The sequence below is a fragment of the Thunnus albacares genome, chromosome 6, assembly GCF_914725855.1.
Source record: "Thunnus albacares chromosome 6, fThuAlb1.1, whole genome shotgun sequence".
Lineage (NCBI taxonomy): Eukaryota > Metazoa > Chordata > Actinopteri > Scombriformes > Scombridae > Thunnus > Thunnus albacares.
Genome location: NC_058111.1, coordinates 9,755,143 through 9,781,225, shown reverse-complemented (window position 1 = coordinate 9,781,225; position 26,083 = coordinate 9,755,143). Strand labels below are relative to the sequence as shown.

The following is a 26,083-nucleotide window of genomic DNA, read 5'->3' as shown; positions in this document are numbered from 1 at the left end:
TTGGAATGACCTGCGTCCAACTTCTTTGAAAATTCTTGGCAGAAAAAAAAAGGGATATTGCATATGTCTGAGTGGATATGAAGATCTACATGGAAGCAAAAAAAACTGTTTCAAATAGGAAGGACAATTAAAGTAAATACTTTTGAAGATGAACCGAACCCAGTGAAATTGCCTTCTAGATTTAGGCTGCAACCAATTAAGCGATTCATACATGAAACAATGGTGAGTTCTATATGGACACTTCATAACAAATCTACATAGAGAATTATATATGACATAAAGGGGTTTTGATTATTGAATCACTTTGAGGCGCATAGACAAGGCTTTTTGTGCTTTTTTTCTTTCACTTCTTAAGGTTTTTAATTTCTGATCCAGACCTCAATAAAAGGCGGCATGAATTTGTTTCATGGCTAGAAGGCTTTTATCTGAGTTAGTTGGAGGTGTTACTGTATTTGTGCAATCTCTTATTTTATACATGTACTGGATGGACATTGGTTATAAAAAGTAAAAACTGTAAGTTGCAATATTGCAAACATTTTATATTTTGGGCTGCATAAGTTGATCCAAGGAGACTTAGTGCCCCGTTTTCCTGCTGGCGCAAGGCCAGCGCCAGAGTAGACGTAGTTTTTATGCAATTTTCCTCAGGCGCAAGTCTATGTTTTTGCGTCTGTGTCTGTTTGGTTATTTCCTGGCAACAAAGGAGCGCACAAGGAGCGGGAGGAGAAGCGCAGCTGAGGCTGTGTTTATGCAGATTAGGCGGCACAGTGCCATTTTGGTGCTCATTTTGGCATGAAATTGCGTTTGCGATATATACCGTGCTCAGACCACCTCTTATCACAAACGCAGACACAGGGCAATTTTCGTGGCTTCAGTTGGCAGAGGCACGAGCACACAGACGTCTCCAAAATTATAAAACACCTTTAATTTATGTTAAGTTTTGCCCCTTGCAGTTTGCTACACACTTTTTCATCTACTGCAGGTTGACATGAGAATCAAAACACATTTTTAAGGGAGATTCTTACCAATAATATAATCCACATGAGCTTAATCCAATGACCCAAAGTTCAGAAATATGTTCCGTTGGATGAGTGAGTTTCCCACAACAACTTGTAGAATGTCGGATCTTTTCCATGTTTATTAAACATCTGTAGTCATCACATAGCAGCTGGAATGATACGTGTGTTTCATCTACTGTCTCTGATTTGAGAGAGGGACTGTGCATCATTTTATTTTGGATGGCGCAGCATAGGTAACTTCATTAATTAGTTACATCTTCCAACATGGCGACAATTTAAGTCAGGATCTACGGTAATTGATGTTCTGTATTTTCTAACACAATCACAGATTCCAAATAAAAAAATAATAATTTGAACTAACGCGGCTGTTCTCAGGATACGTCCTGAGCTCCTTCAAATCTGTCCAGACATTTTTATTATGCCTCCGGCAACTGCTGTGGCCTGAGGCATTATGTTTTCAGGTTGTCCGTCCATCCCATTCTTGTGAACGTGATATCTCAGGAACGCCTTGAGGGAATTTCTTCAAATTTGGCACAAACATCCACTTGGACTCAAGGATGAACTGATTAGATTTTGGTGGTCAAAGGTCAAAGGTCATGGTCACTGTGACTTCACGTCCATCCCATTCTTGTGAACGCGATATCTCAGGAACGCCTGGTGGGAATTTCACTACATCTGGCACAAATGTCCACTTGGACTCAAGGGTGGGTCTGTAAGTGAAGATGGCGTGTTTCTCACTGGAAAATATTCACTGGAATTATACAAGGGTCACAGTGAGATTTTTTTTTTTTGATCTCCCTTGCAATATGTTTTCCATTGCAATAAATGTAGCGTTCTCTTGTAATACTCTCGCATTACCTCGCAATACTTTTCCGCTTCCAGTCCTTCTGAGCCATATATCTATTTCCGCTCAGCTGCTCCTAGCAGCTCCCCAGTATGGATCAGCTCATTGAATTTTACTTTGAACTGGGCATTAAATATGCTGATATAGGACTACAGCTCAATGGGCATGGTTATGTAATTAGTGAAAATAAACTTAAACAAATCCTTAGATCAAAAGGGCTGTCCAGAAGAAAGCAGTATGGTAATCTGCAGGATGCTGTTGGGACATCTGCACGGATACAGATGGATGTATTCTAAATGTAGAGAGTATGGCCTACTAGTAAGAAAAGAGGATGTTTGCTTGATTATGAAAGAGCTGGATCCCAGAGGGGTTTCACTGAGGAAAAGGAGACATCTCCAGAGGTCGAAAAAGGCTTGAGTTTATCATAAGAGTCAATATGCCAGATGAAATTTGGTCCCTTTGAGAAATAATTCCGCCTCTGTAGATGTCTCTTTTTCCTCAGTGAAACCCCTCCGGGATCCAGCCCTTTCATAATCAAGTCATACTGGGGCATAGCGCTGGGAGCAGCTGAGCGGAAATAAACAGAAATGGCTCCGAAGGAATGGAAGAAGAAAAGTCTTGCGAAATAACGCCAAAAATATTGCGAGAGAAATCAAAATGTATAGTGAGAGAGCGCAAAACGTATTGCAAGGGAATGCAAAAAAAAAAAAAAAATCTCGCTATGACTCTGTACTACAGACTACGACCAGATTTGCTCCATACAGTTCCGTGCATGGACATGTATCCATGATAACGAGTGTGTGAAACAGCCTCTGACAACCGCAGGTCTTGAGCCATGCGCGCTGCTTCCTAAACAGAGTAGGCAAACATCAACATCCTGTATGCTGTGAACAAATAAAACATGTTCATGAGCCCATTTTAAAAAAGGTTTAAACTAAATCCTGTTCACTTCACGCACAGCTGGCACAGTGTGGATACCTTCATTCATTATTTAAATATTTCGACAAAACAGTGATAGAACTTGTGCACTTTTGAAAACACTAACCAGCAAATTTCCAAACCCAATTCTGTATTTATTTAAGGATATTATATATACTTAAAAGCAGAAATGAGGACTTTCAAATATGCAGAGGAGGAACTGAACTGCAGAGTTTAAATATATCAATTGTCCTTTATTAATTGTTTGCACAAAATAAGCATCATCAGACCTCAGCTTTATTTCCATTCTACCCTTGTCAGCATAGTTTGGATCGATGTATATTAATATTTGTATTGAATTTGTATTTTTTAACTTCTGATGCTTCACAGAGGTGAACTCTTTTCTCTCTCTGACTCAGCCTCTCTCCCCTGTTTCACCTGTTGCTGCGTTTAAAGGAGACGAAGGGTTCTCATGTGATTGGTCATTACTATAGCTCGTGCTGATTCCACCTGCTGATTCCACCTGCTGATTCTGTATTTCTCCCACTAATAATGTATTCAGTCTCTCATCCATGTTGCACATGGCTAAGCCTGGGTTGCACCAATGCTGATGGTCAGGAAAATTGAAAAAAAAATACATACTACACGGGCCATGCTTCAGGAATTAAGACTTGGATCTGCGCCTATGCCCTATTTCAGGAAAACAGGGCCCTTATTCAGACAGGTAGACAGGTGGGTAGACAGAGAGCAAACATGTTGGTGTGCATGTGAAATGTGTGTGTGTTTTTTTTTCCTGTGTATGTTTGTGCTTGTCTGGCAATGTCTCCGGTAGAAAGCGTTTGAGTGTGTGAGCCTCCTTCCTGTGGGCGAAGCCTTTATCTCGTATCTGCAGGCTCAGACTGGAGGGCTGATAGTCTCCCATATCTTCCTGACGCCTCTTTGTTCCCCAACACCTGACGTCCATTCCTGAGTTGCCTATCGCTCTGACGATCTCCGGAAGCACTGCTGTGAAGTCAAACTCTGTGATCGCAGGCAGGCAACACTGGAGCTGAATAACCCGGCATGATTGTGGAACTGTCTTTTTTTTTTCCTTTTCCCAAAACCTATTTGAAGATAGATAATTGGGGTGATGACACACTATTTAATTCAGCGTTCCATTATCTAATTGCTTGGTTTAAGCAGTCAGAAAATCATGGCCAGTGCGAAAAGAGTAGATTTTTGAATGTAACTGAAGTAAATTAGTTTCATAGAGATATAATTTAATCTTCTCTAACTGCTCAAATTACTTAAAACTAGTCTTCCTGTTGTAGGAGACCACTCCATAGCCTAGTACTTTACATGCTGCTGAAGACTTCATAAATTAAAATTTCAAAATAGCTCACTTATGCTCAACCTTGCCTGTGTTTGTCCTTGAAGCTGGAAAGTAGATCCATATCCTGTTTTTGTTCATCTGTATCGTGTAGCACTCATAGCTAGCTGACTAGATAATAGCCCAGCCTGAAACAAAATATGTTGATTTTGGTCAGTGATGGTTTACCTGGTGTTTGCACCATTTCCCTCAGCATGCTGCTAAAATAACCACATGAAGTAATGAGAACCTTTATTGATTTAGTAATACTGAAATATTTAAAGTTTTATTTCTCCTCTCAAGAAATGTATTTACACATCAAATATTTTTTATCAAATTCTGGTCAAGATCTCTGCTAAGGACGTGAATCTCTGCTAAGGAGATGAATCTCTGCTAAGGATGTGAATCTCTGCTAAGGACGTGAATCATTTGTCCGTGAACCTGTGGTAAAGAGGTGTTGTCTTAGAGGCTCCTGCAGCAGCAGTTTTCAGACTGTGTAACAGGTTATTTTCCCCTCTTATTCCTTTGGGACTCGAGGCAGACACACTTCAAGTGGATTTGTTTGACCTGCTTGAGGAAGGAGGAGGGTACATGATTGGAATGTTTTCTCACTGTAGCAGCGTCCGGTGTAACCTGAGAGTGAGCACAGGGCCTTTTGGCCTCCGCTGCTCCTGGGTATTGACTCCAGACTTCCAAGACAGCTGTAGAGACACACACGTTTTAATAGGATGTTCAACAGTCGGTCTTGATGGCATTCAGTGTGCTTTGAAAAGAAATGTTTCATCACTGTGGCTAAATTTCGAAACAGCGTCGCAGTCTTTATAAACGGTGCAAGTCATATTAAACTGCCAGAGAGAGCTCATGGGTTGGAGACATTATTGATTCATGTCTATGACTGTCTGACTCAGTCATATGCAGTACTATCCCTTGTAATTTATGTTTTGGATGAGGGTCAGGGATGTTTGAAAAACAGGGAGGATGACAAATAAAGCACATAAATGTTAGGAAGTATGACATAAGATAAGATACGCCAACTTGATGTTTGCTTTGGAAGTGGGCTCAGAAGGACAAAGGCAAAGAGTTAATGGTTTAGAAAAGTACTCCTTTAGTGGGGCACAGTTCCCTGTCGGCATGTTCATGTGCATGCATTACTTCTATTTCATAGAGTTGTGGAAGGCACACTCTATTTTAAGATTGTCCCTTGCTTTATAGAGGATCAGGCTGTTGAATAATCTGTTTTCAATCATTTATTGTAGCCTGAAAAGTACATTCATTATAAAATATACATAAGAAATGTTTTCGCTCTACAGACATGAGACTTCTTGGCATGGCTTTGCCTAAATTAGAGGTCCTCAATGTATTATCACACATAAACAGGAGAAAAGAGGACTCAGTGCATCATGGGATTAACGCAGACTGACAACCAGCGTTAACAGTCTGTTTATTCCTGCTTTATCTGTAATCATGTTATAGCCTTGGGCTTTGCCAATGTGGCTGAGTGACAATCATAATCTTCTTATGCATATCAGTTGTCAGAAAGCACCAAACTCACATGGGTGCCCCTGTACAGCATGATTATAAGGGAAAAAATACAGCATTCTTTTGTAGACAGATCCTTTGTATGCGTTTTATTGTTCCTCTCAAAATCTGTTTCTTACTGTTTTCAAGACATTCAGTGTGACATAGAAACAATGCCTGGAACTATTGTCCAGCAACTTTGCTCCTTTTTATAATGACACAAACACCTGAGACACACACAAAGAAACGAACACACACACGCACACACAATATGTGTGAAGATGGTGCAGCAACACCTCCAAAGTATAATTTGGATTAGGTGCTGGAGGTGTTTAGGTTGCCAGCATCCGCTGAATAAATGGAATGTGAAGAGCGGGAACAAAGACGGTGGTGTCAAGTCTTCATATCTCCCTGAAGGAGGTGATAATGAAATGGCTTGAGCACTGATGGAGGGGTAAATGGTAAATAGCTCTGAGGAGAGAAGAACAAGACCAATCTCCTGTCTGAGTAGAAAAGAATAGAAAGACTGCAGCAGACTTATATGCACTTTCAGTTCACCTATTCTTCCTAGGTATTCAATTTAAGTTTGTAATCCAGGTTCCTTTTCTGAATTCTGCTCCAGTATATGGAAGAGAGGCAAATGGGGGCATCACATCCTTCTTTGTCATGTCTTTTGTAGGAGTTGTTGCCCAGTGGGTGTTGTACATGGGAGGAGGGAATTGGTGCCTGGCCGAACACCTGTCCCTGCCTGTGAGAGGTCTATGCTGGAGCTCCCCAGGAGAGCTTTCAGCAGATAGAAACTCACACTACTGATATCAGCAAAAAAAAATCATGTTAGCAAGCCAGCAAACCAGAGTAGCAATAACAATATGATGAAATTAGAAGCCGCAGGGCACCAGTGTGTGCACTTCCTGCTCCCTGCAAGCACAGAGTCTTGGCCACCTAGGTACAAGCTCGTGCAAGAAACCACACAAGTGCAGTAGGAGGTGGAGCTTATATTGTCTGCCAAGGATCTGATTTTAAATTTATGGGAATCTAAATTGAGAATGTTTATAGATTTTACAGTCAAGTTTACTGCACCAATAACCAGTTTTGCAGGCCTGTGCCATGGAAGAGAAGACATGTTTTCTTTCCAACCAAAACATTAATTTGACTAATTAGCACACCTTCACCCCCTGAGAGGGTATAATTAAAATCGGATTTATTTGAAATGAAACCAGCAGACTCTTACATGTCATATGAATTGATATTTGTGGCTCCGAGAGAGCTTTGTTGGCAACTGATCTCAGACATAAAAATATTCAGAAAAAAAGTTGGTAGATGGGTTAAATCATGTGCATATATTAAAGGAGTAGTTCCCTCAGTATAAACAGTATACCAGAATTGCTGACAGATGATACATTTCTATGTTCTCATGGTATATGTAGTGATATCACCTAACTAGAGAAAATGATTAAAAATGAAAGATGGAAATTTCTACATCATGAATGCGAATGAAAAAAGGTAGCACAAAGTTACAGTATTCAGGTTCAGTTTCCAGCTGCTGCATTTCAAGATTGTCCAGACGCTCCAACAAACACAATTGGTAGTCTACACGGATGCCAAGGTGGTGAGGGATCATTGTCTGCTTGCCGCACTTTCTGCCCTGCTGGTTGTTCAGGTTGTCTGTTCAGCAAGGGGAGGATCTCCGCTACATCCGATCTACAATAACAGAGAAACAGCTTAACAAAATGCTTTTCCTGCACATCCACAAAGACTGATGACTTGGGCACAAGTGTTAAATAGCTTTTGCTTTGGGAGTGATAGGTGCACTCAATACTTTGGAAAATAGGCCTAGGGGACTAAACCTCACTCTGTTGCGGTGCTGTCTGTTTGTATGTTAGTAGGCATATTGGATGTAAAGACTAAAGTTTTAACAGGGCATGAATTTTGGTTCTCTTTCGAACCATATCAAAAAAAACCCTATTGACTGGTTGGTTGGTTGAGTGGTTACAGTGTAACAGTTCTCAAAGTGAACATAAGGGTCTGTATCAACAGGAGCCAGGACTCTCCTTTTGAGTCGAACCTTTTTAGCTGCTTGTTGGCGGACTACTGTGCTAAAAGAAAAAAAGCTGCTACCATTCTGAACTGGAAACACCCTGATGAGAAGAGGGAATGCATTTCTTAACATCTTTTAGTTGCACAAAAGCGGTGGGCTAGGCTGAGACTGAAAGGAAGTTGATGTGAAAAATTTCACTAGGCTATTATCCAAAGCTGGATGACCCCCACTTCAAAACTCGTTCCGGCGCTGCTGTCTCGGAGGGATAGTGTGAACCCTTGCAACAACCCTTGTTAACAGTGACCTAACAAAGCTCTTCCAACTCAGGCGCAAAGATTCACCTGTTGACTCTTGTATAGCAGACTGCTCTGGCTCCCCAGGCAAGTTTGTAGTCATTTTATTAATTGGACTTTTTTTTTGAGAATATACACCATTAAACCACAATATCAACTGACCATCTCAGTTGATATGGCCCTTAAGGTGGTTCCCACTCTATTTTCTAATCTTGAAATGCTGTGAGTGCTTGGAGTGTCCCTGTGCAGTTTAGACCTTAATTGTTTTTTAATTATTTTAGTACTGTGCTTACATGTCATATATTCCTAAATTGATAAATTACCATGCAGCAAACCATACACATTACACAGAGATTGGGGGGAATGGAGATTGAGGCTCATTCCTCCCCCTGGGGACCCCTACTCAGCCATGCTATCTGAGGAGTCACACACTGTACACACTGCAATGTAGATGTGAGCAATGACAGAAACAACTAAATTGGAGAGGGCAAAGAGGTACAAAAATCTAATTGAAAAACAAACAATAGAGAGGAGCAATCAATTAAAATCCAAATAACAAGTAAGGGCACAAAAGGAATGACACACAGAATCTAAATGACAGCAAAGCACAGCTTTGAAGGAAAAAGTAAACAACAAGAGGGGGTACTAATTGACAAGGTCACTAAATCATAAAAAGGGAGTATGGTAATTAGCGCGAAACTGTGTGTGCATGTGTGCAAGAGGTTATATCTTGTTGTTGTTTTATACATAATAGGGAAATCTAAACACTCGCCTAATGTACTGTCATACCCTTGTTTCTGTCTGCCTCACATCACCACACACGCAGACACACACACACACACACTGAAGCCTTCCACTGATGCACAAATAGACTCAAGATACTGCTAATGCTGACTGTTTGCCACTTTTTACAGCAGGAACATGAATTATGAATACCCGTCTCTCTGCATAAAGTAAATCTCCTGGCAACTTGGCATGCAAAGTTTACAAGCAGTCCATGAATGCTACGGTAGCAAGCATGGACAGCTATCCTCAGAATACCTGCTATTTTCCCAGCGGCAGACCATCTGCACATAAATGGCCACATCCGTACAGTTTCCACTCTGCTTCTTGCCTGAGATGGGTTTAGAGAAACGTGTCCTTTCTTGCAAAGGTAATAGCTGTTTGATATTGACTCTGCATCCGGGAAAATGTTTTGGTGGTTGGGGGTGTAAGACATGAGAATACTTGTACAGCAGGACTCTACTCATGTATTTATAGTCTTGTGTCAGTTGCCTGTAAATTTTGCTCTGGTTCTAAAGGTATGATTATGAGCTGTTTTAAAGATGGGCGGGTACTGTGCATGTGCAGTATATCCTGGATAGGGATGAATCCAGGGGGAACCCACGAACCCTGTCATTATGTCTCACCTGGATTCTCAGTCATTCTGATATAAACAGATGTCCAAAGTACTTAAGCAGAGAGGTGCTGACTTGCATCGACAGTCTTAAGACACTCAATCCAGAGCCTGCTTTGAACATTTCAGTGTTTCCCACAATGGTTGATGCTTGTTGTTGTAGATGATTCTGATGTATGTTTTTTGGTGCTGGAGAGAGATTTCTTGAGCAGGCATTGGGCAGAGGAGAATTTGCCAGGGCTCAATTGAATCTCACCATTAGAGAAGCCACTTAGCGCTGTGGGAATGTCATGCAAAGTTCAAGTGAAATCAAGCAGTCAGTTGGAGTGTAACAGTCCCCTCAGGGATGACTGTGTCTCTCCTTGTGCCTGTTTCTTTATTTTATGTTCAAACGTACAGTATGCAACAGCAGCTTTTTTTATTCTGGGTTATTTCACAATAAATTGACAGGCATAATTAATATATAAAAGGTGCTATTATTTATGACTTATGCTTTGTATTTATTATTTCTAAGAAGGAAACATAGCAGTGGTTTATTTTTTTGATCAATATTTCCATTGTTATATAACTTCAAAGAACCATCAAACCATTTGCCAACCAAATTTATTTGAGATTTTAAAAGTTCATGCTAACCCAAATAAAAGTATTATAAGTAAGCAATATATAATCTTATAAATTAAGAAACTTTGTTTTTTTTGAATAAATGAAAGTTTTTACATCTTACATAATTTTACATAATATGTAGGTCTAAATCCGGATCATCTCCACTTATATCCAAGTAACCTTACATGTGCTGTGTGGAGGCGTAGGAGGCTGCCACTGGCTGGGCTGATGGAACCCGGGAGCCAGTGGTTTACCTTTCAGTTAATGGGCCGTAGCTCTTTGAAGCTCACTGTTTGTCTGCTGCACAAACCTTATCTGATTACTGGACTAGTACAACAGGGCCTGAGTCCCTGGCTGCCAACCTCAGGCTAGTAGATCTGATTACTCCTCATGTTGGGGACCTAGTGCAGGCAGCCAAAACCATCTTTGTTTGGTTTCTCTGTGGGGAGAAATTCTGGCAGCTGCAAGCCTCTTGATGCAGCACTCATTGTTCTGGCTGTGCTTTCAGGACAGATTAAAGCATAAAGGTTTTTGTCCCTTGCTTGCACTTAGGGGTAATATTATTTCAACCACACAGATTGCAGCTCTCAGAACCACAATTCCCAAGACTTTGCCTAAAAAGACTATTTCCCTTTTAGAACTTGTCTTATCTTGTCTTATCTAATATAGGGATGTTACTGCCAAGGCAGGCTGCCTCAAAATATGGTATTCAATATCATCTTAGGCTGCATTACTTGGAACAATAATTATATAGTGCAAAATGATAAACAGTGTTTTTTATGATCAGTAATTGTGCCTGGCAGCGCTGTTGACTGACAGTTTTATATAGTTAATCTTTTCTTTCCCCGGCTATTTTATTCTGGTTTCATTAGATAACATAATCAATTAATTAATCAATCAATCAAGTTTATTTGTCACATGTAAGCACATAAGGTACAATCACAGTGAAACATAATCCTGCCAGTTCCTTCAATTTGTGCATTAAAGAGTTTAAATAAAACAGGGTTAGTAATTAATAAATATGACGTATGGTTTGGGGTAGATTTTGCTCTTCAGCCTCTCACTGCTGGTCTGGTGTATCTGGTACCCTCTTTCCAACCACAGCAGGGAGAAAAGGCTGTTATATGGGTGGTTGGGATCCTTAACGATTCTCCTAGCCTTAGTCTTGCAGCACCTGTTGTAAATATCCTTTAGGCAGGGTAGAGCACTGCCTATTGTATGTTCAGCCGAGCTAACTATTCTTTGCAGGGCCTTGTGGTGCTGTTTCCGTACCAGGCAGTGATGTTCCCTGTTAGTAGGCTCTTGATGGTGCAGGGGTAGAAATTCCTCAGTATTTGAAGGGACACCTGGAATTTCTTCAAGCATCTGAGGTGAAAAGGTCTCTGCCTTGCCTTTCTCACCACTGATTAGTATGCAGCGCCCAGGTCAGGCCCTCGGTGATGTAGACACCAAGGTACTTGAAGCTGTCCACCCTCTCCAACGAGGACCTGTTGATGTTAAGGGAGGTGTAGTTCCTTCCTTGCTTCTTCCTAAAGTCCACTATCAGCTCCTTAGTCTAGCTGAAATTCAGGAGTAGGTTGATGTCCTGACACCAGCGGGTCAGCTCCTCTACTTCCGTCATGTAGGTCTTTTCATTGTTATCTGTGATCAGGCCCACCACAGCTTTGTCGTTGGCAAACTTGGTGATGGTGTTGGAGTCAGAAGTGGCTACACAGTTGTGTGTGTACAAGGAGTTACAGCAGTATGGATTTGTTCTTGTTCAGTGAATTTATCACTCAGGTCCACATCCCAACTCTCCTTTTTGCCTCACACTGTGTGATGAGAAACTGCTAAGTACAGCTTTGTAGGTACTGAGCTCCATTGTCATGGAAACCACAACTTTGCCCATGGCCATCACTATTCACTTAATTTATTCATTATTTGGTCACAGTTTCTCTCAAAAGAACAAGGTTTTAACTGCTCATCAGTAGCTTGTTCCCATTAGTCATAAAAATGATGTATTTTATCAATTATAAGAATGTGTGCATTTCGTAGATAAAAATTGCTTCTTTGGATTGGTTTCAACTTTTGATTGCTCAGGTTATTTCTGTATTGCTATAATGGACTATGACTGACTTCCTGCAGTTTAAGTTCATAAAAAGTCTCCTTGTGATGGCAGTTCATACAGTGCTTCAGTAGTTGACTGCACCTCCCAAAGGGAACGTACACAGAGGTCCAAGCCCTTAAGCAACCATTTTACAAGCAGTATGACATGTATATTGTTGAGAGGAAACAGGCTCTGAAAGGGTTAAATCGAATAACAGTGGGTGAGTTTGGCTGCAGTGGAATCTCAGCTCATAGAAACACTAATTGCAGTCAGGCAGGCCTGGGCTGGCACATCAAGCTCTACATCCCCCAGACCTCCTGTCAAGCCTCCTGTCTGCCTCTCAGACCCATCACTATCAAAGTCAGCTACACCAACAGGCTCATCTAGACCAAACTAGGAAATCAATACCAGCTCTGCCTTCAGGTTGCTTTTTGTTTTTTTTAATACTTGCAGATGTAGAAATCCCCCCAAAACATCATTCCAGGAAGTTAGAAAGTGTTGTTTAAGAGCTACAATTACAGAGTTGGCTACCTGTTGGTGTTTCAATGGAAACATTCCCTCAATTTCTCCTGTAATCAGTGGTAATCTTACAGAGTACGCTAGCTATTACAGATTCAACTCAGCAATTACACCAGGCATTCAAATATCCTGTTGTGAAACAAGTAAAAGATGATTATGGATTACATCCTCCTGTGCGCTTTTCCTCATAATCTTCATTTCTTCCTCTGTTGTTCTTTCCAGCTCCTGTCTTCTACTTTGGCAACACAGACTACCACGTGGATGAGAGTGATGGCTTTGTGGAAGTGCAGGTGTGGAGGACAGGAACTGATCTTTCCAAAGGAGGAACCGTCACAGTGCGCTCCAGAAAGACAGATCCTGTCTCGGCTGAGGGTACGTATCCCTGCGAGGCGCCTTTCTTTGACAGCTTTAGCTAGTTAGTGCTTAGAGAAATGTAAACCACAGAAAACAATAGACTTAAGTCGTCACCCTGTCACTCTGTTTTCCTGAGCTCAAGAGTCCAAGGAAATGTTAACACTGGATATATGGGGTGGGTGACCTGGGGAATGTAAACATTGTTTTAGGTTTGAAAAGACAGTGCTTCTCTGTTGGGCCATTGCCTTGTAGGTATTGGATATACACAGTGTTGTGAGGATAATAGTAGTTTGAGTGAGGACAGAGCTTTAGGAATGCAGTCCGATTGTTGTGCACGTTGGTAAGTGCTTTGGACTTAAAGTCTGGTTACTATCTCCTCAAGCTTTCCCTACAACCTCTATTATCTCCCGCCCCTAGGCAGTCCTCTCCCCCTTGCACAGATTCTTAACATCTCTGCTCTTGCCTGCCTTATAACAGTAAAAAAATAACTAGCATCTAATCATATGCAGTGTGATAGAAATGCAAGACCACACTTACTCACATAACTGGGTCATAAGTACATGAGAAAAGCCTGTGGGCAAAGGGTGAGCTCTCAATACCCAGTCTCTTCAAAGAATGGCAAATGAATAACCTGTTTGCGCTTGGGGAGATATCCAGTTTCTAGCAGCGCTCCTTTTATCACGCAACAAATTCCAACTGTTCACGGCTATTGACCATGAGATAGAAAGCGTCATTTCGTCAGCACGTGGGGTATATCCTTTCATCTTGCTCTCTGCCTGACATTCACAAATGAATTATGAAGTAACATGAGAACAGCTGTTGAAATAAGAGAAAGTACTGTCCATATGTGTTATGTCCACTATATTCCATAAGCACTCCATGCTTGACCTATATTGTTTTGTGGAGCAGCTGGTGTGGATTATGTGGGGATCAGCCGGAATCTGGACTTTGCACCAGGGGTCACCATGCAGACATTTCGTGTTGCCATCCTGGATGACCTGGGCCAGCCGGTGCTGGAGGGGCCAGAGAAGTTTGAACTGGTACTCCGGATGCCCATGAATGGGATCCTTGGGGAGCCGAACAAGGCTACCATCCTCATCAACGACTCTGTTTCAGACTGTGCGTGAATATCTTGGTTATAATCTGAATTTATTCAAATGTTTAGAGATTTAGTGAAATTTAGTGATTTATGGCATTTGTACTGTTAACGGTGTTGATTCATGGTTTGAATTGTGTTGTTCTAGTGCCAAAGGTCCAGTTCCGTGATGCTGTGTATGTGGGCAATGAGAACTCAGGACAGATCTCAGCTACTGTATACCGCAGTGGTGATATCAGCTATAAGTCCACAGTACGATGCTACAGCAGGCAGGGGACAGCCCAGGTCATGATGGATTTCAATGAAAGACCCAACACAGATGCCTCCATCATCACCTTCTTACCAGGTTGTATAGTAACATATCTGTTTGCTTACTTTTGTTGTCTTTACTTGGTTAAATTAATTAAAAGGACATTTTGCTCAATATATTTTCCCTTTACTTTTTTCTCAGGAGAGATTGAAAAGCCGTGTGTTCTGGTGCTAGTTGATGACACGGAACATGAAGAGGAGGAGGAGCTGCGTCTTGTGTTGGGAAGCCCCAAAAGTGAATCTCCATTTGGAGCATCTATTGGGGGGCAGAATGAAACACTTATCAAGATAAAAGATGATGCAGACAGTAAGTATATATATGTGTTGTTTTACAATTGTTCTATTTAAAGGCACTATGTGCATAATTATGTGCATAATTACATTGTGTTTGTGAGTAAAATCAAACAATATTTATGTGGTCTGTGTGTTGCTTTTAGCCTGTTCATCTAACACATCACTTATTTATGAATTACTACGCGGGGCTACATATTTGAAAAATTCCACTCACAGTTGCTTTAATTCATGGCATACTCTAATGTTACAGTTACAGTTTACAAGCAACTATATGCCATCCTTTCTCAGAGTCCATTATTAAGTTTGGGGAGACCAAATTCAGTGTGAATGAACCAAAGGAAAGTGGCCAAGTATCTGTGGTGAAGATCCTGGTGCTGCGTGTTGGAGATACCTCCAAAGTTTCTGTTGTTCGAGTTCACACCAAGGACGGATCCGCTACTTCTGGGGAAGACTACCATCCTATATCTGAGGGTGAGTGCTGCTAGACTGTGCTTTTATCAGGCCAGAAATAATCTGAAGTGTGCTGAAGAAATATCTGTGAAATTTCTTTGTTTCTCTGCAGAAATTGTGTTCAAAGAAGGTGACACAGAGCACTATGTGGAGGTAGAGATTTTATATGATGGTGTCAGAGAAATGAGGGAGGCATTCACTGTGCACCTGAAGCCTGATGAGAACATGGTGGCAGAGACAAAGGTGAAAATTAAGCCAAATTAACATTTAATTTAACTGTCAGATGTTTAACTACCTGGCTGGCTGTCACATTAATATCATTCAACTTTAACATCCTCTTAATTGCCCTTCCTTGTCAATCAACAGATGAGCAAAGCTATAATCTATATTGAGGAGACCAGCAGCATGGCGGATGTCACCTTCCCCTCGGTGCCCAGAGTGGTTTCTCTGCTGCATTATGATGACATCGACAGGACCAAGGACTCTCTCCCTGTGGCTGGATACCCTGTTATTTGTGTCACTGTATGTCCCAACCGATAATTAACTGACCAATAAATACTTAGCAACATATTTTTTGTCCTTTACTCTGCTAATGATTCATTTACTGAAGCTTTTTGTCTCACAAGTGCAGTTTAAAAACATGTAAATACTGTCAATGAGATATTTAGTATTTAATAGATGTGCATACTTTGCTCAATTATCAGCTGCCTTGAGGGCTCATCAGCACTATACAGAATAACTTTAACTGCAGCAGTGATTTTAGCGTGGATTTCACTGACAAGCATATTTTCTCTTCCTTTCCATTTTCTCTCAGGCCTGTAACCCCAAGCACCCAGACTATGACAAAACAGGTTCTATCTGTGTAAGTGAGAACATCAACAACACCCTGACCCGTTATCGTTGGCTTGTCAGCGCCCCGACAGGCTCGGACGGTGTCACCAGCCCAATGAGGGAAGCTGACTTTGATACCTTCTTTACCACGTCCAAGCTCATCACTCTGGATTCAGTCTACTTCCAGCCTGGTTCTAGGGTCCAGTGTGCCGCAAGGGCCGTGAACTCTAATGGAGATGAAGGTCTGGAGCTCAGTAGCCCCATAGTGTCCATCAGCATGGATGAGGGTGAGTGCAGCTAATTCTCTCTCATGGAAATGACTCGACACAATAAGCAGCTGCTGGCAATGTTTTCTTCTCCCACTGCAGTACTTGCCATACTTGCTCTGTCAGAAAACTGAAAGATAAAATAATTTTTTGTGGTGGATTTTTAGAGAAACTAAATGTTTGATGTTTGTTTGTCACGGTGTGTTTGCAGGAATGTGCCAGCCTCGTGTTGTAGGCACAGTGGGGGCTGAGCCTTTCTCTGCCAAGCTACGGTACACTGGAGCAGAAGACACAGACCACCCCAACCTCATCAAGCTAACTGTCACCATGCCTCACATTGATGGTACATAAGAACAGCAGAGTTTCACCAGTGAAAATATTACTTAACTAAATAAAATATCTCAAATCCAACAGGTTGTGGGTTTGACTCACCTCCTGAGCTGGGAAATCTCATCCCATGTAACTCATCAAGCAAATTATTTTTATAAGAAGCTACATCAGTTAGTTTTTCCTTAATTGATAATCTTACACTCTTTCACTTCCACTTACTAACCGCTATGTATATATCCTCCCTCAGGTATGCTGCCTGTAGTGTCCACCCGATCCTTATCTAACTTCGAGCTCACGCTGAGCCCTGATGGTACTCGTGTTGGCAACCATCGCTGCTCCAATTTGTTGGACTATGCTGAAGTCAAGACTCGCTATGGCTTCCTCACTGAGGCCACCAAAAATCCAGAAGTGATTGGTGAGACGGCACCTTACCAATACAGCACTTCCCTCAGAGGATCCAGTACACTACGATTCTACAGAAACCTCAACTTGGAGGCTTGTTTGTGGGAATTCACCAGCTACTATGACATGTCTGAGCTGCTCAGTGATTGTGGAGGCAACATCGGGACTGATGGACAGGTAAGGAGCCCCACCTTTGAGCTTCAGTTCACCTCTGACCCCTTTTGTCATCTCTAGACATAAGGTGCGGGGAGTCAGTTAATAAAGCTGCAGACCCCCTTGAGAGCAGGAATGTGGACTCAGCAGTTACTGATCTGCTTTGTCCTATAACAAGTCTTGCCCATTTTCATTACAAAATCCTCATGGATTTTCAATCCTAATTAATAATTTACAGGCATATGAAAACCTTGCTTTTCTACTTGGTTTTCCTTTAAAAATCCTTAAGTAAATACCAGCCTATAGAGGAGTTATCCATTATTGTCTGGAGACCCATGTCAACATCCGTAGTAATGACTAACCCGACACCCTGCTTCCTTTAACTCCCAGTAGGACCAGTTATTTGTCTTGTCAAAGTGGCAAGTCAATTACCAGCAGCCTCATAAAAATCTGTTGGTCTGTTTTTCCATGTGCACAATGTGCTCTTAGCAACAGCAGCTGTTATATGTGGAGCTGAAGAGGGAGATGTTTAAGCACTCACAGTCCTCTTGCACACATGCCTCAAAGCCTCGAACATTTGCATTCACCTTGGAAACCTACTGTTAGTTGAATTGCAGTTAATTAAGGTAGAGTGTTGATAAAGGAGGGCCGAAAGAGTACACGGGGCACATCATGGTGAAAACCTCCTCTATGCTCCCTACTGAGGATTATTAATTAAAGCCCTATAGCACTTGCAAATATATTTAGGCTCTGAAGGTATATGAGTGTAGTGTATATTGGTTTGTTATTATAATAGGAATTTCTCATTTTACATGTCTTCAGGTTTATTTAATAGATAGATAGATAGCCTTTATTTTAGCAGGGGAAATTTCACTGGAAATTTCCAGTGGTGCTCTGCATATACACAACCAAGACAACCATTAACAAAAAGTGTAAAAAGTGTAAAATCAATAATCATGTACAAAGCATAAATCCAGCAAAAACACAAGAGAATTGACATACAAAATATAAAAAAAACCCCAAAAAACAAAGAAAAATGCATTTAAATAAGCACATTACATAGGGACAAAGCAGTCACAATTAAGAAAAACAAGAGTATTCATTATATACATTATATAAAACAACAACAAAGACATCACCCAGGTGATCTTTCACTCTCAACAAATGTTGCCTGTAGCCACATGATGTAAATGTCAATATGGCAGTAATAAACATGTCTTGACAAGAAAGCAGGCTGCTGCCGGGAATATTAATTCACCTCAGTCAGCAGTAATACCTTGAGGTGAGAAATTGATCATATACATACATTGCAATAAATGGTCATGACAGACTGTAGTTCTTTATTGATTAGTAACCATATTGATCAGAGCTAACCCAATAATTAAAAAAGAAAAACAAGATGAATGATTTTGACCCTCTATCTATTTGGACAGTCTCAAAATCCTGACGAACACACATCTAGCAATAAAGACTCTATTTTTGTCTCTATTATCTTTCCATCATGAGGCAGAATGGTATACATTCAGCTCTTGCACTGTTCTGTATGTAGATTTTGTTGCTATGGTTACTCTGGAACAGAGCAAAAGACGGTATGTAGATGCTTAGACTCAGGCGTCACAGGTTCAGTTTCGGGATCATTAAGGCAGGATCAATGGAAAAAGAAACAGTCTTCGTTTGTTGGCACCCTGTGACCTGAGTGCATGTCTAAGTGGACAGACAGGCTTAGAGGAGACAACTCTGTGCAGGCCGGGGCCAGTGTCAGTGTGGGGCTTTGTGCCCAGCTTAACAGGACCACAGGAATCTATTAAGGCCCAGCAGGTTGTGTCAGAAGGCCATTCTGCAAATCATTTGCCTGAGCTCTCAGCACCCAGAGGCATAGGCACGTCTCCACATGTACACAGAGCCGGTGCAGGCAGGTACCTCTCACAGGTCAGAGGAAAGTGCAGATACCAGAGAGTGCTCCCTCTGAGGACTTTCACCACTTGGAATCCTTTGTGCATTTTAGGACATCTCTTTTACAGAAGAAATGTCTGGAGGAATGTCTGTAACACATGTAAATAAAAGCATTTTTTTTTGCCTCTCATGTTGAGTGAAAACAGCAATACATCATGATTTGGACACATTTGATTTTCAGGTGAAGTTTGAAATTATTTAGTTGGACATATTTTTAAAAATCTGTATTTCATCCATAATAGGAGCCCATGAAAGTGTTAAATCTAATAGCTGTACACCATCAAGCAAACATAAATGCCCACTTGAAGTTCTAGGCATTTCCCAGTAATGTGTGCTACAAGTTCCCTAATATATGTGCTGCCAAGTCCACTCAGTCTGTGGACTTGATGAGGCACTACAATATTCTGTACTGAACTTGCTTATATCAGCCATAATGGTAGAATATTGTTTTTTAATTTCAGAGGTGTTGTACATGCATTTTCAGGCTTGCTATTATTATAACAAAGCTGTTAAACTGTGAAGTAGAAATACATGTTTTTGCTCTGACACAGCATGTTGGTTTTCACTGCAGGTGTTGAATTTGGTCCAGTCCTATGTGACCCTACGAGTCCCACTTTATGTGTCCTATGTCTTCCACTCCCCTGTGGGAGCAGGGGGTTGGCAACACTTTGACCTGCAGTCAGAGCTGAGGCTTACATTTGTGTACGACACTGCCATCTTATGGAGGGACGGTATTGGTAGCCCACCAGAGGCAGAACTACAAGGTAAGACTTAACATTAGTCTGCAATACAAAATTGAGGATTACTTTAAACTGTGTTTATGTTAATTGAATGAAATATTGTAAATTAATTAAGTAGCCAATTTAAAGCTATCTGTGGCTGTTTTTGCAGGTGCCCTTTACCCAACTAGCATGCGTATAAATGACCAGGGACGACTAGTAGTCAACTTCCGCACTGAGGCTCGATTCAGAGGCCTGTTTGTCTTTGCACATCCAGGTATGTTACAATACACCGTAGAAGTGTAATAGTTTCTGAATTTGATGTGGTATATAATGCTGCTTGATAGCATGTCATAATATTTTGCATGCAAGTTTAAATAACCAACAGTTCTGAAAAAAGAAAAAAAAATAGAAGAAATGAAGAGGAAAAAAAGCTTTGCATGTACTGTTATAGAACATGTTTCACTCAGCTTTTAGCTTTGGATAATTAATAATTTTACAAATGCTTTGTCCGATATTATTGGCCATATTGCATATTTAAAGCACATTTACAGTATTTTAGTATGCTGATTATACTGATACATATAATGTAATGTAATCAATGAAATTGTCATCAGCTTCAGCACTCACCTCCATGGTCATGTGTGCGGACCACCCTGGTTTGACCTTTAACCTTAGTCTTGTGAGGAATGAGCCAACCTACAACCAGCCCATCCAGCAGTGGACGTTTGTCTCTGATTTTGCTGTGAGGAAACGTTTTGTTCTCAAAAGAGCAGTTTAATTTTTTTTTCTATTTTCTATACATAATTCTTACTGGACATGATTTTTCCTGTCAGGTGCGTGACTACTCTGGCACGTACACAGTGAAGCTGGTCCCATGTACTTCTCCTCCCAGCCTGGAGTACACCATCCCTCCTGTCTGCAATCCCAGAGAGCCTCTTACCTTCGACCTGGATATCCGATTTCAGCAGGTGACGTCCACTCATTCAAAATAATATGAGGAAACTTTATTGATCCTCGTGGAGCAATTTAGTCTGCAAAAATAGGATCCATTAGGAAATGCAGTGTAAGCAACCAAATATGGGCCAAAGTAAGGAATAAAACGTAAAATTAATACAAAATATAACAATAATATAGAATTTAACACTTGGTAGTGCTCTGCAACTATTTTAGCAATACAGATAGAAATTATTAAGTATTGATAATATATTGATTTATATTGACTACAACTGATAAAACGTTTGCTTTATGAGCACCATCTCATTCAGTCATTACTTCCTGTAAGTCACACCTCTTGGCTCCTATTCCCTCATATATTTTCATATTTGCATCTCTGCATTATCCCATCAGTTGAAACATTTAAGAGGAAGCTCACTCCTGCTTTCACTTCATCCAGTCAAGTACTCACTGCAACTCACTCCTCTCATTTACATAAACAGGAACAGATCTGTAATTAACATCCCCCCTTTTTAATCCATTTAGCTGCACCCAGCTCATGATCCTCGTGCCAACAAATAACCACCTCCAGCATCAACACAAAATCTAGAGTGATAATGGCAAAGCAGCCAAATGAATTAATTGTTTAGCCCATAAAATGTCAGAGAAAATTAGAAAAAAATGTATCATCATTCAAATGCATAAATATTACTAGAGTGAAGTATAAAACATATACAAGCCCCAGGTATTTAAATCATTAATATGATTATATAGAGAGAGTGGGATGTTGAGTATTGAAAAACAAGCAAAATTGTGAGTTTACCCCAATGAGGATTGTCTCAAAATGTGCCATGTTAACACTGTAGAGTCTACAAATGTACTACAGATACACGGTATGTACTATACATAAATTGCAGTTGTGTGATGACTGGGCTCAATAAAGATTGTTTACCATGTGTCTGTATTATTAACCTTGCTTGGATTTGTCTGTCTGTCTGTTATGTGTTTCTAGGTTAGCGATCCCGTAGCTGCTGAGTTCAGTCTGAACACACAGATGATTTTACTTTCTAAACGGACGCTCTGGCTCTCAGATGGCTCTATGGGCTTTGGACAGGAGAGTGACACTGCCTTCTCACAGGGTAAAGCAGAATCATATGGTTATAAAATGAATGCTCTTGAATGTTTGTGGATTTGAAAAAACACAAAACAAGGATGGCTGTTAATGTGATATATATGTGTATATAGCAGAAATGTTCCCCCGTTATTTTGTGACTCTAAAGGATAAAAATAAAATTAAAAAGAAGTAGGCCACTTTCATGTCTTATCTCATAAAACAAGCTACTTAAGAGAGCTTGAATTTCATTTCTCTAAACAGGATCTTGAAAGTCTTAGAAAAGTCCTTGAAGCTGCTGTCAAAGTGGGGTTACAAAGCTATTTTTGTGAAGACTGACAAAACAGATTTAGCTGAGGTTGTTGTTGTAGTCTAAACAAAATAAATTATTTGAGAGAACTGCATCAGTGGAGATCAGTGGAGTTTTTCTGTAAGACTTTCCTCTAAACCATCAGGTTCATACACATGTGATGTGTTACATGTGTTTTGCTGTGATGAAAATTGTATTTCTCTTCCTTCAGGGGATTCAATCTACGGCCGAGTGATGGTGGATCCAGTGCAGAACTTGGGCGACTCTTTTATTTGTAATATAGAGAAAGTCTTCCTGTGTACTGGAGCTGATGGATACGTCCCCAAATACAACCCCAGCAACTTTGAATTTGGCTGTCTGGCTGATGCTCCATCTCTACTCTACAGATTCAAAATAATTGTAAGAGTAACAACAGTATATTTCTCATCATGTCACACATGCTTTGTGTCTATCCAAACCTAAATATTCCTCTCTACTTGATCTGTCCACATAAGGACAAGGCCCAGCCTGAGACCCAGGCCAAGTCGTTTGGAAATGTAGCTTTCAACGCCTTCCTGGCAGTGGATGACCCTGGTGCTTTAGCTCTAGTGAGACAACCTGGGTCAGATGGTTTCAGATTGGATTCCTCAGCTCTCTTCCAGGTCAGTTTATATGCCCAATACAAGAAACACATTCAGTACACACTCTCACATGCTCCACATTCTCATATTTCACCAATCTGGGATGCATTCCAGAGTTATTTTCCAGTTATTTTGAGCTGGAATTTACATTTTTGTGTGCCAGTTTAACTGAGCCTGGCTTGTAACTCTCAGGAATCAGGTGTGAACTTGTGGCATCCTGCTGAGTAAAGGGCAAGTGGAAACGCAGGATGAAAATGTACTGTACTATAGATAAGTCACAGAAGGTGACATTAAAAGATGTTTTTTTCTATTGACATTTGACTCTATCTTATTAACAAGCCGAGAAAAAAATCAATGACCCAACACTTTCCGCATCCGTGCACATGGAAGTCTTATTGAAAGTGAACAATCCTGTCACCGTGGGGGCTGGCCTTTATATGGCCTCCGATGACAGGATCATATATATATATTCTGTATGACTCAGACTCTCCCCCTTTCATCAAGTACTGATTGCTTCTTCTGGTCAGTGAGTCTGAGTTTTCTTGGCTTGCTAAAATGTCAGTAACAGGATGTCAAGCCTGATGAGTATTTTCCAACAGCAGAAAACTTTCCTCCTTTCAAAATCCATGTAACTGCACTGGAGATATTTTATATGTTTGAGGTTACATTATATTGTTTATATTTGACCATTTTTACTGGAATACAGAAAAATAACACACCAAGCATTAAAATGGGTCCAAGAAGGGAAGTTACATTGATAGTGGTTTTTATTTCTAACAGAGTTTTATGGTTGATTTTCTTCTTTTATCACTGAAATCTTATGGGTCAGCAAAAGAAACTGGTGCTCTGCAGAAAGCTGCACCATAAAAATGACATGTAGGTATCATTTTTGAAACAATAACTGTTGCTTTTTTTAGGTGTCTGCAGGGAGAGAGTGGTACATTCACACTATCTACACTGTCCGTTCTCGGGACAATGCTAACCGGGGCATAGGGAAGCGAAGCCTGGAGTACCATGTGTTAAGCCAGCACACAAATGTGCTACCAAAGGGTCAAAATCGCTCCAGAAGATCTGCCAATGACGTGCCAGACGTCATAGAGGAGATCGGTGTGAACAACAACCGTGGCACCAACATCTTGCACATTGCGCTGGACCGGAGCAGCCAGCGGAGGACCAGCCCAGAGAGGGAGATCTTCACCAAAGGGATCATCCCCCGGGAGCTCAACCAGAAAGACAACAGTGATGACAGACTAGTGTTGATCATTGGTATCTTTGTCGGGCTGCTCCTCACGGTGCTCATCATCATCGTGGCCGTGTTGCTTGTTCGGTCCAAGCGGGAGAAAAAGGAGGTGCCCACAAGCTCCAGCAGCGCAGAGCCCATGATGACACAAGGCCTCAGTAACAGTGACAGCTCAGAGGTCTAACAGACAGACTGATGGTTGAGATTTTTAGTTAACATTTTTATTTTGCAAGTGCCTCACATTTAGATAAAAATTGAAGATTGTGTGTGAAGCGACACAAACTACAAGAGCTTTGATTCCATTCAGAAATCTACCTGAAATACTGCATCACTTCCATGGCCAGGGAGACATCTGGATACTAACTAGCAGACTGACTGTGTTAGTAGCTGTTTAAAGGCACTTGTCAAGTTGTCAGCACTCACTTATTGATTTGCTTTTGATGCCACTTAATCCAAAAAAGGTGTGATTACATTTCCAAAGGTGCTACAGGAAATGCCTCTTAACTTGAATGGCATTTGCTGTTTTACTGAGTAGGTCAAGAGAAGCTGGATATTTTGCATACTGTAGTAGTTGTCAACAACAGGCTTTGTATGTTTGATTTGCTGCGTCATGACACTGTCCATAGTTTGGTCACACTGGCAAACCTGTCTGTTCTTATAGAGAATGATTTGTCCTTAGATTCAGTTTGTGCCTAAGAAATCATAGGATTTTGAGGTTTTATAATGTATGTTATGATTGTCCTGTGTGATCAATAAGAAATCCACTCAAATGAAAAAAGTATTTCAAACATTGTTTTCTTGTGCTCATGTTTTTGCATGCATTTATTTTTGTATTTTAAAATTGTTTGTAAAAAATGTCTAGATGCTGATTTGAATGGAATCGTGACAAGTGCGCCTAATCTACTGTATTTCCACCAGTTTGACTATGTATTTTACAGTATATCCCACGAAAAACAGTATTTATCAGTGCAGTAGGTTATTGTTATTGTTAAATGCCCCCTAATATTTGTTTTTTATGATTTCACAAACTTAAAATTGACACATGGCACTGACTCAAATAAGAGAAGTAAAATCGTTACAGTCTGTAGTATTGAAGCCACTTTCAAGACAGCTGGTCTGCAATGTATGGTGTAGTATAATAATAGTTCCAGATCCACTATTTTCAGCAGTAACAATTTTTTTCCACTATTGACACAACTGGTTGGCTAGATTTCTAAATGTTGACTACTGTAGCTTAGTAGAAATAGATGGGACTTGAAATCCCTGTCACAGCAGGGCTACTGTATGTGTTGACTGTACTGTTTAATTTTATAAAACCTTGAAATATCTTCTAATAGGTTTATCAGATTTCATTTAAAGGGAAAGAAATGATTTACCCCAAATCATCGTCTTTAACGCCAGAGCTATTATCCCTGATTCATTAGCTTTAAATGCATTTATTTATTTTTCAATGCTTGTTATTTAGTGTCGACACAAATCATATATCATTTAATCTCCCTTTTTAAATTTTGATTTGAGCCTATTTGTAAGATTTGTTTACTTTAATATATGTTACGCATATACTGTTTATGTGCCATGTTTGCATTAAAACAATGTGCATAAGATGAAACACCATACAAGCTTTCCATGTAACAGTGTTTTCTTGTTTTTTGTTTTTTTAAGATCCAGGCACCGGACTGCTATAACATCTGATTACCTCATACTACTGTATATCAGTAACACTAACTTTATAGTCACTACTCACTGTCATCAATGTTAGGTTTATTTGCAATTCTATGTTGAGGAAAAAAATTCTATGCAACCTGTGATACCATACCTACATAAAATGTTTACCCCAAGTATGATTGTTTTTTTTAGTGCACAATTTGCTTGCTAATCTTGGTTTGACACTGCATCACTGTACTGTGGTTCTTTTACTCCACTCTAATGCTTTGAGTGCATTCTGAGCTTTTTTATGCACATGTATGTATGTATATACATATGTATTACCTATAAATATACCATTTGGATGTTTTGGGAATGGTTATTGTTCAAAAATGCATACTGTATGTGCTGTAAGTATTTGTAACATAGACCAGAAGCACAGCGTGGTCTGCAAATAAATAATTTTTCAAGAAAACATTATGAAAT

At 40.4% G+C, this 26,083-nt stretch overlaps 1 protein-coding gene across 1 annotated transcript in view; it reads left to right on the top strand.

Annotated features, from left to right (window-relative positions):
- Positions 1-26,045, top strand: part of frem2b (FRAS1 related extracellular matrix 2b) — a 61,102-nt gene extending 35,057 nt beyond the window's left edge. Inside the window, exons 7-24 of the mRNA XM_044354818.1 lie at positions 12,802-12,951; positions 13,843-14,052; positions 14,178-14,375; positions 14,481-14,645; positions 14,921-15,103; positions 15,195-15,325; positions 15,449-15,604; positions 15,897-16,200; positions 16,391-16,522; positions 16,757-17,088; positions 19,589-19,781; positions 19,909-20,013; positions 20,354-20,481; positions 20,573-20,707; positions 21,685-21,811; positions 22,305-22,492; positions 22,588-22,734; positions 23,631-26,045. Coding sequence (XP_044210753.1) covers positions 12,802-12,951; positions 13,843-14,052; positions 14,178-14,375; positions 14,481-14,645; positions 14,921-15,103; positions 15,195-15,325; positions 15,449-15,604; positions 15,897-16,200; positions 16,391-16,522; positions 16,757-17,088; positions 19,589-19,781; positions 19,909-20,013; positions 20,354-20,481; positions 20,573-20,707; positions 21,685-21,811; positions 22,305-22,492; positions 22,588-22,734; positions 23,631-24,137 — 3,491 coding nt within the window. The 3' untranslated portion in view covers positions 24,138-26,045. The remainder of the gene's footprint in view (positions 1-12,801; positions 12,952-13,842; positions 14,053-14,177; positions 14,376-14,480; positions 14,646-14,920; positions 15,104-15,194; positions 15,326-15,448; positions 15,605-15,896; positions 16,201-16,390; positions 16,523-16,756; positions 17,089-19,588; positions 19,782-19,908; positions 20,014-20,353; positions 20,482-20,572; positions 20,708-21,684; positions 21,812-22,304; positions 22,493-22,587; positions 22,735-23,630) is intronic.
- Positions 26,046-26,083: the final 38 nt, after the last annotated feature.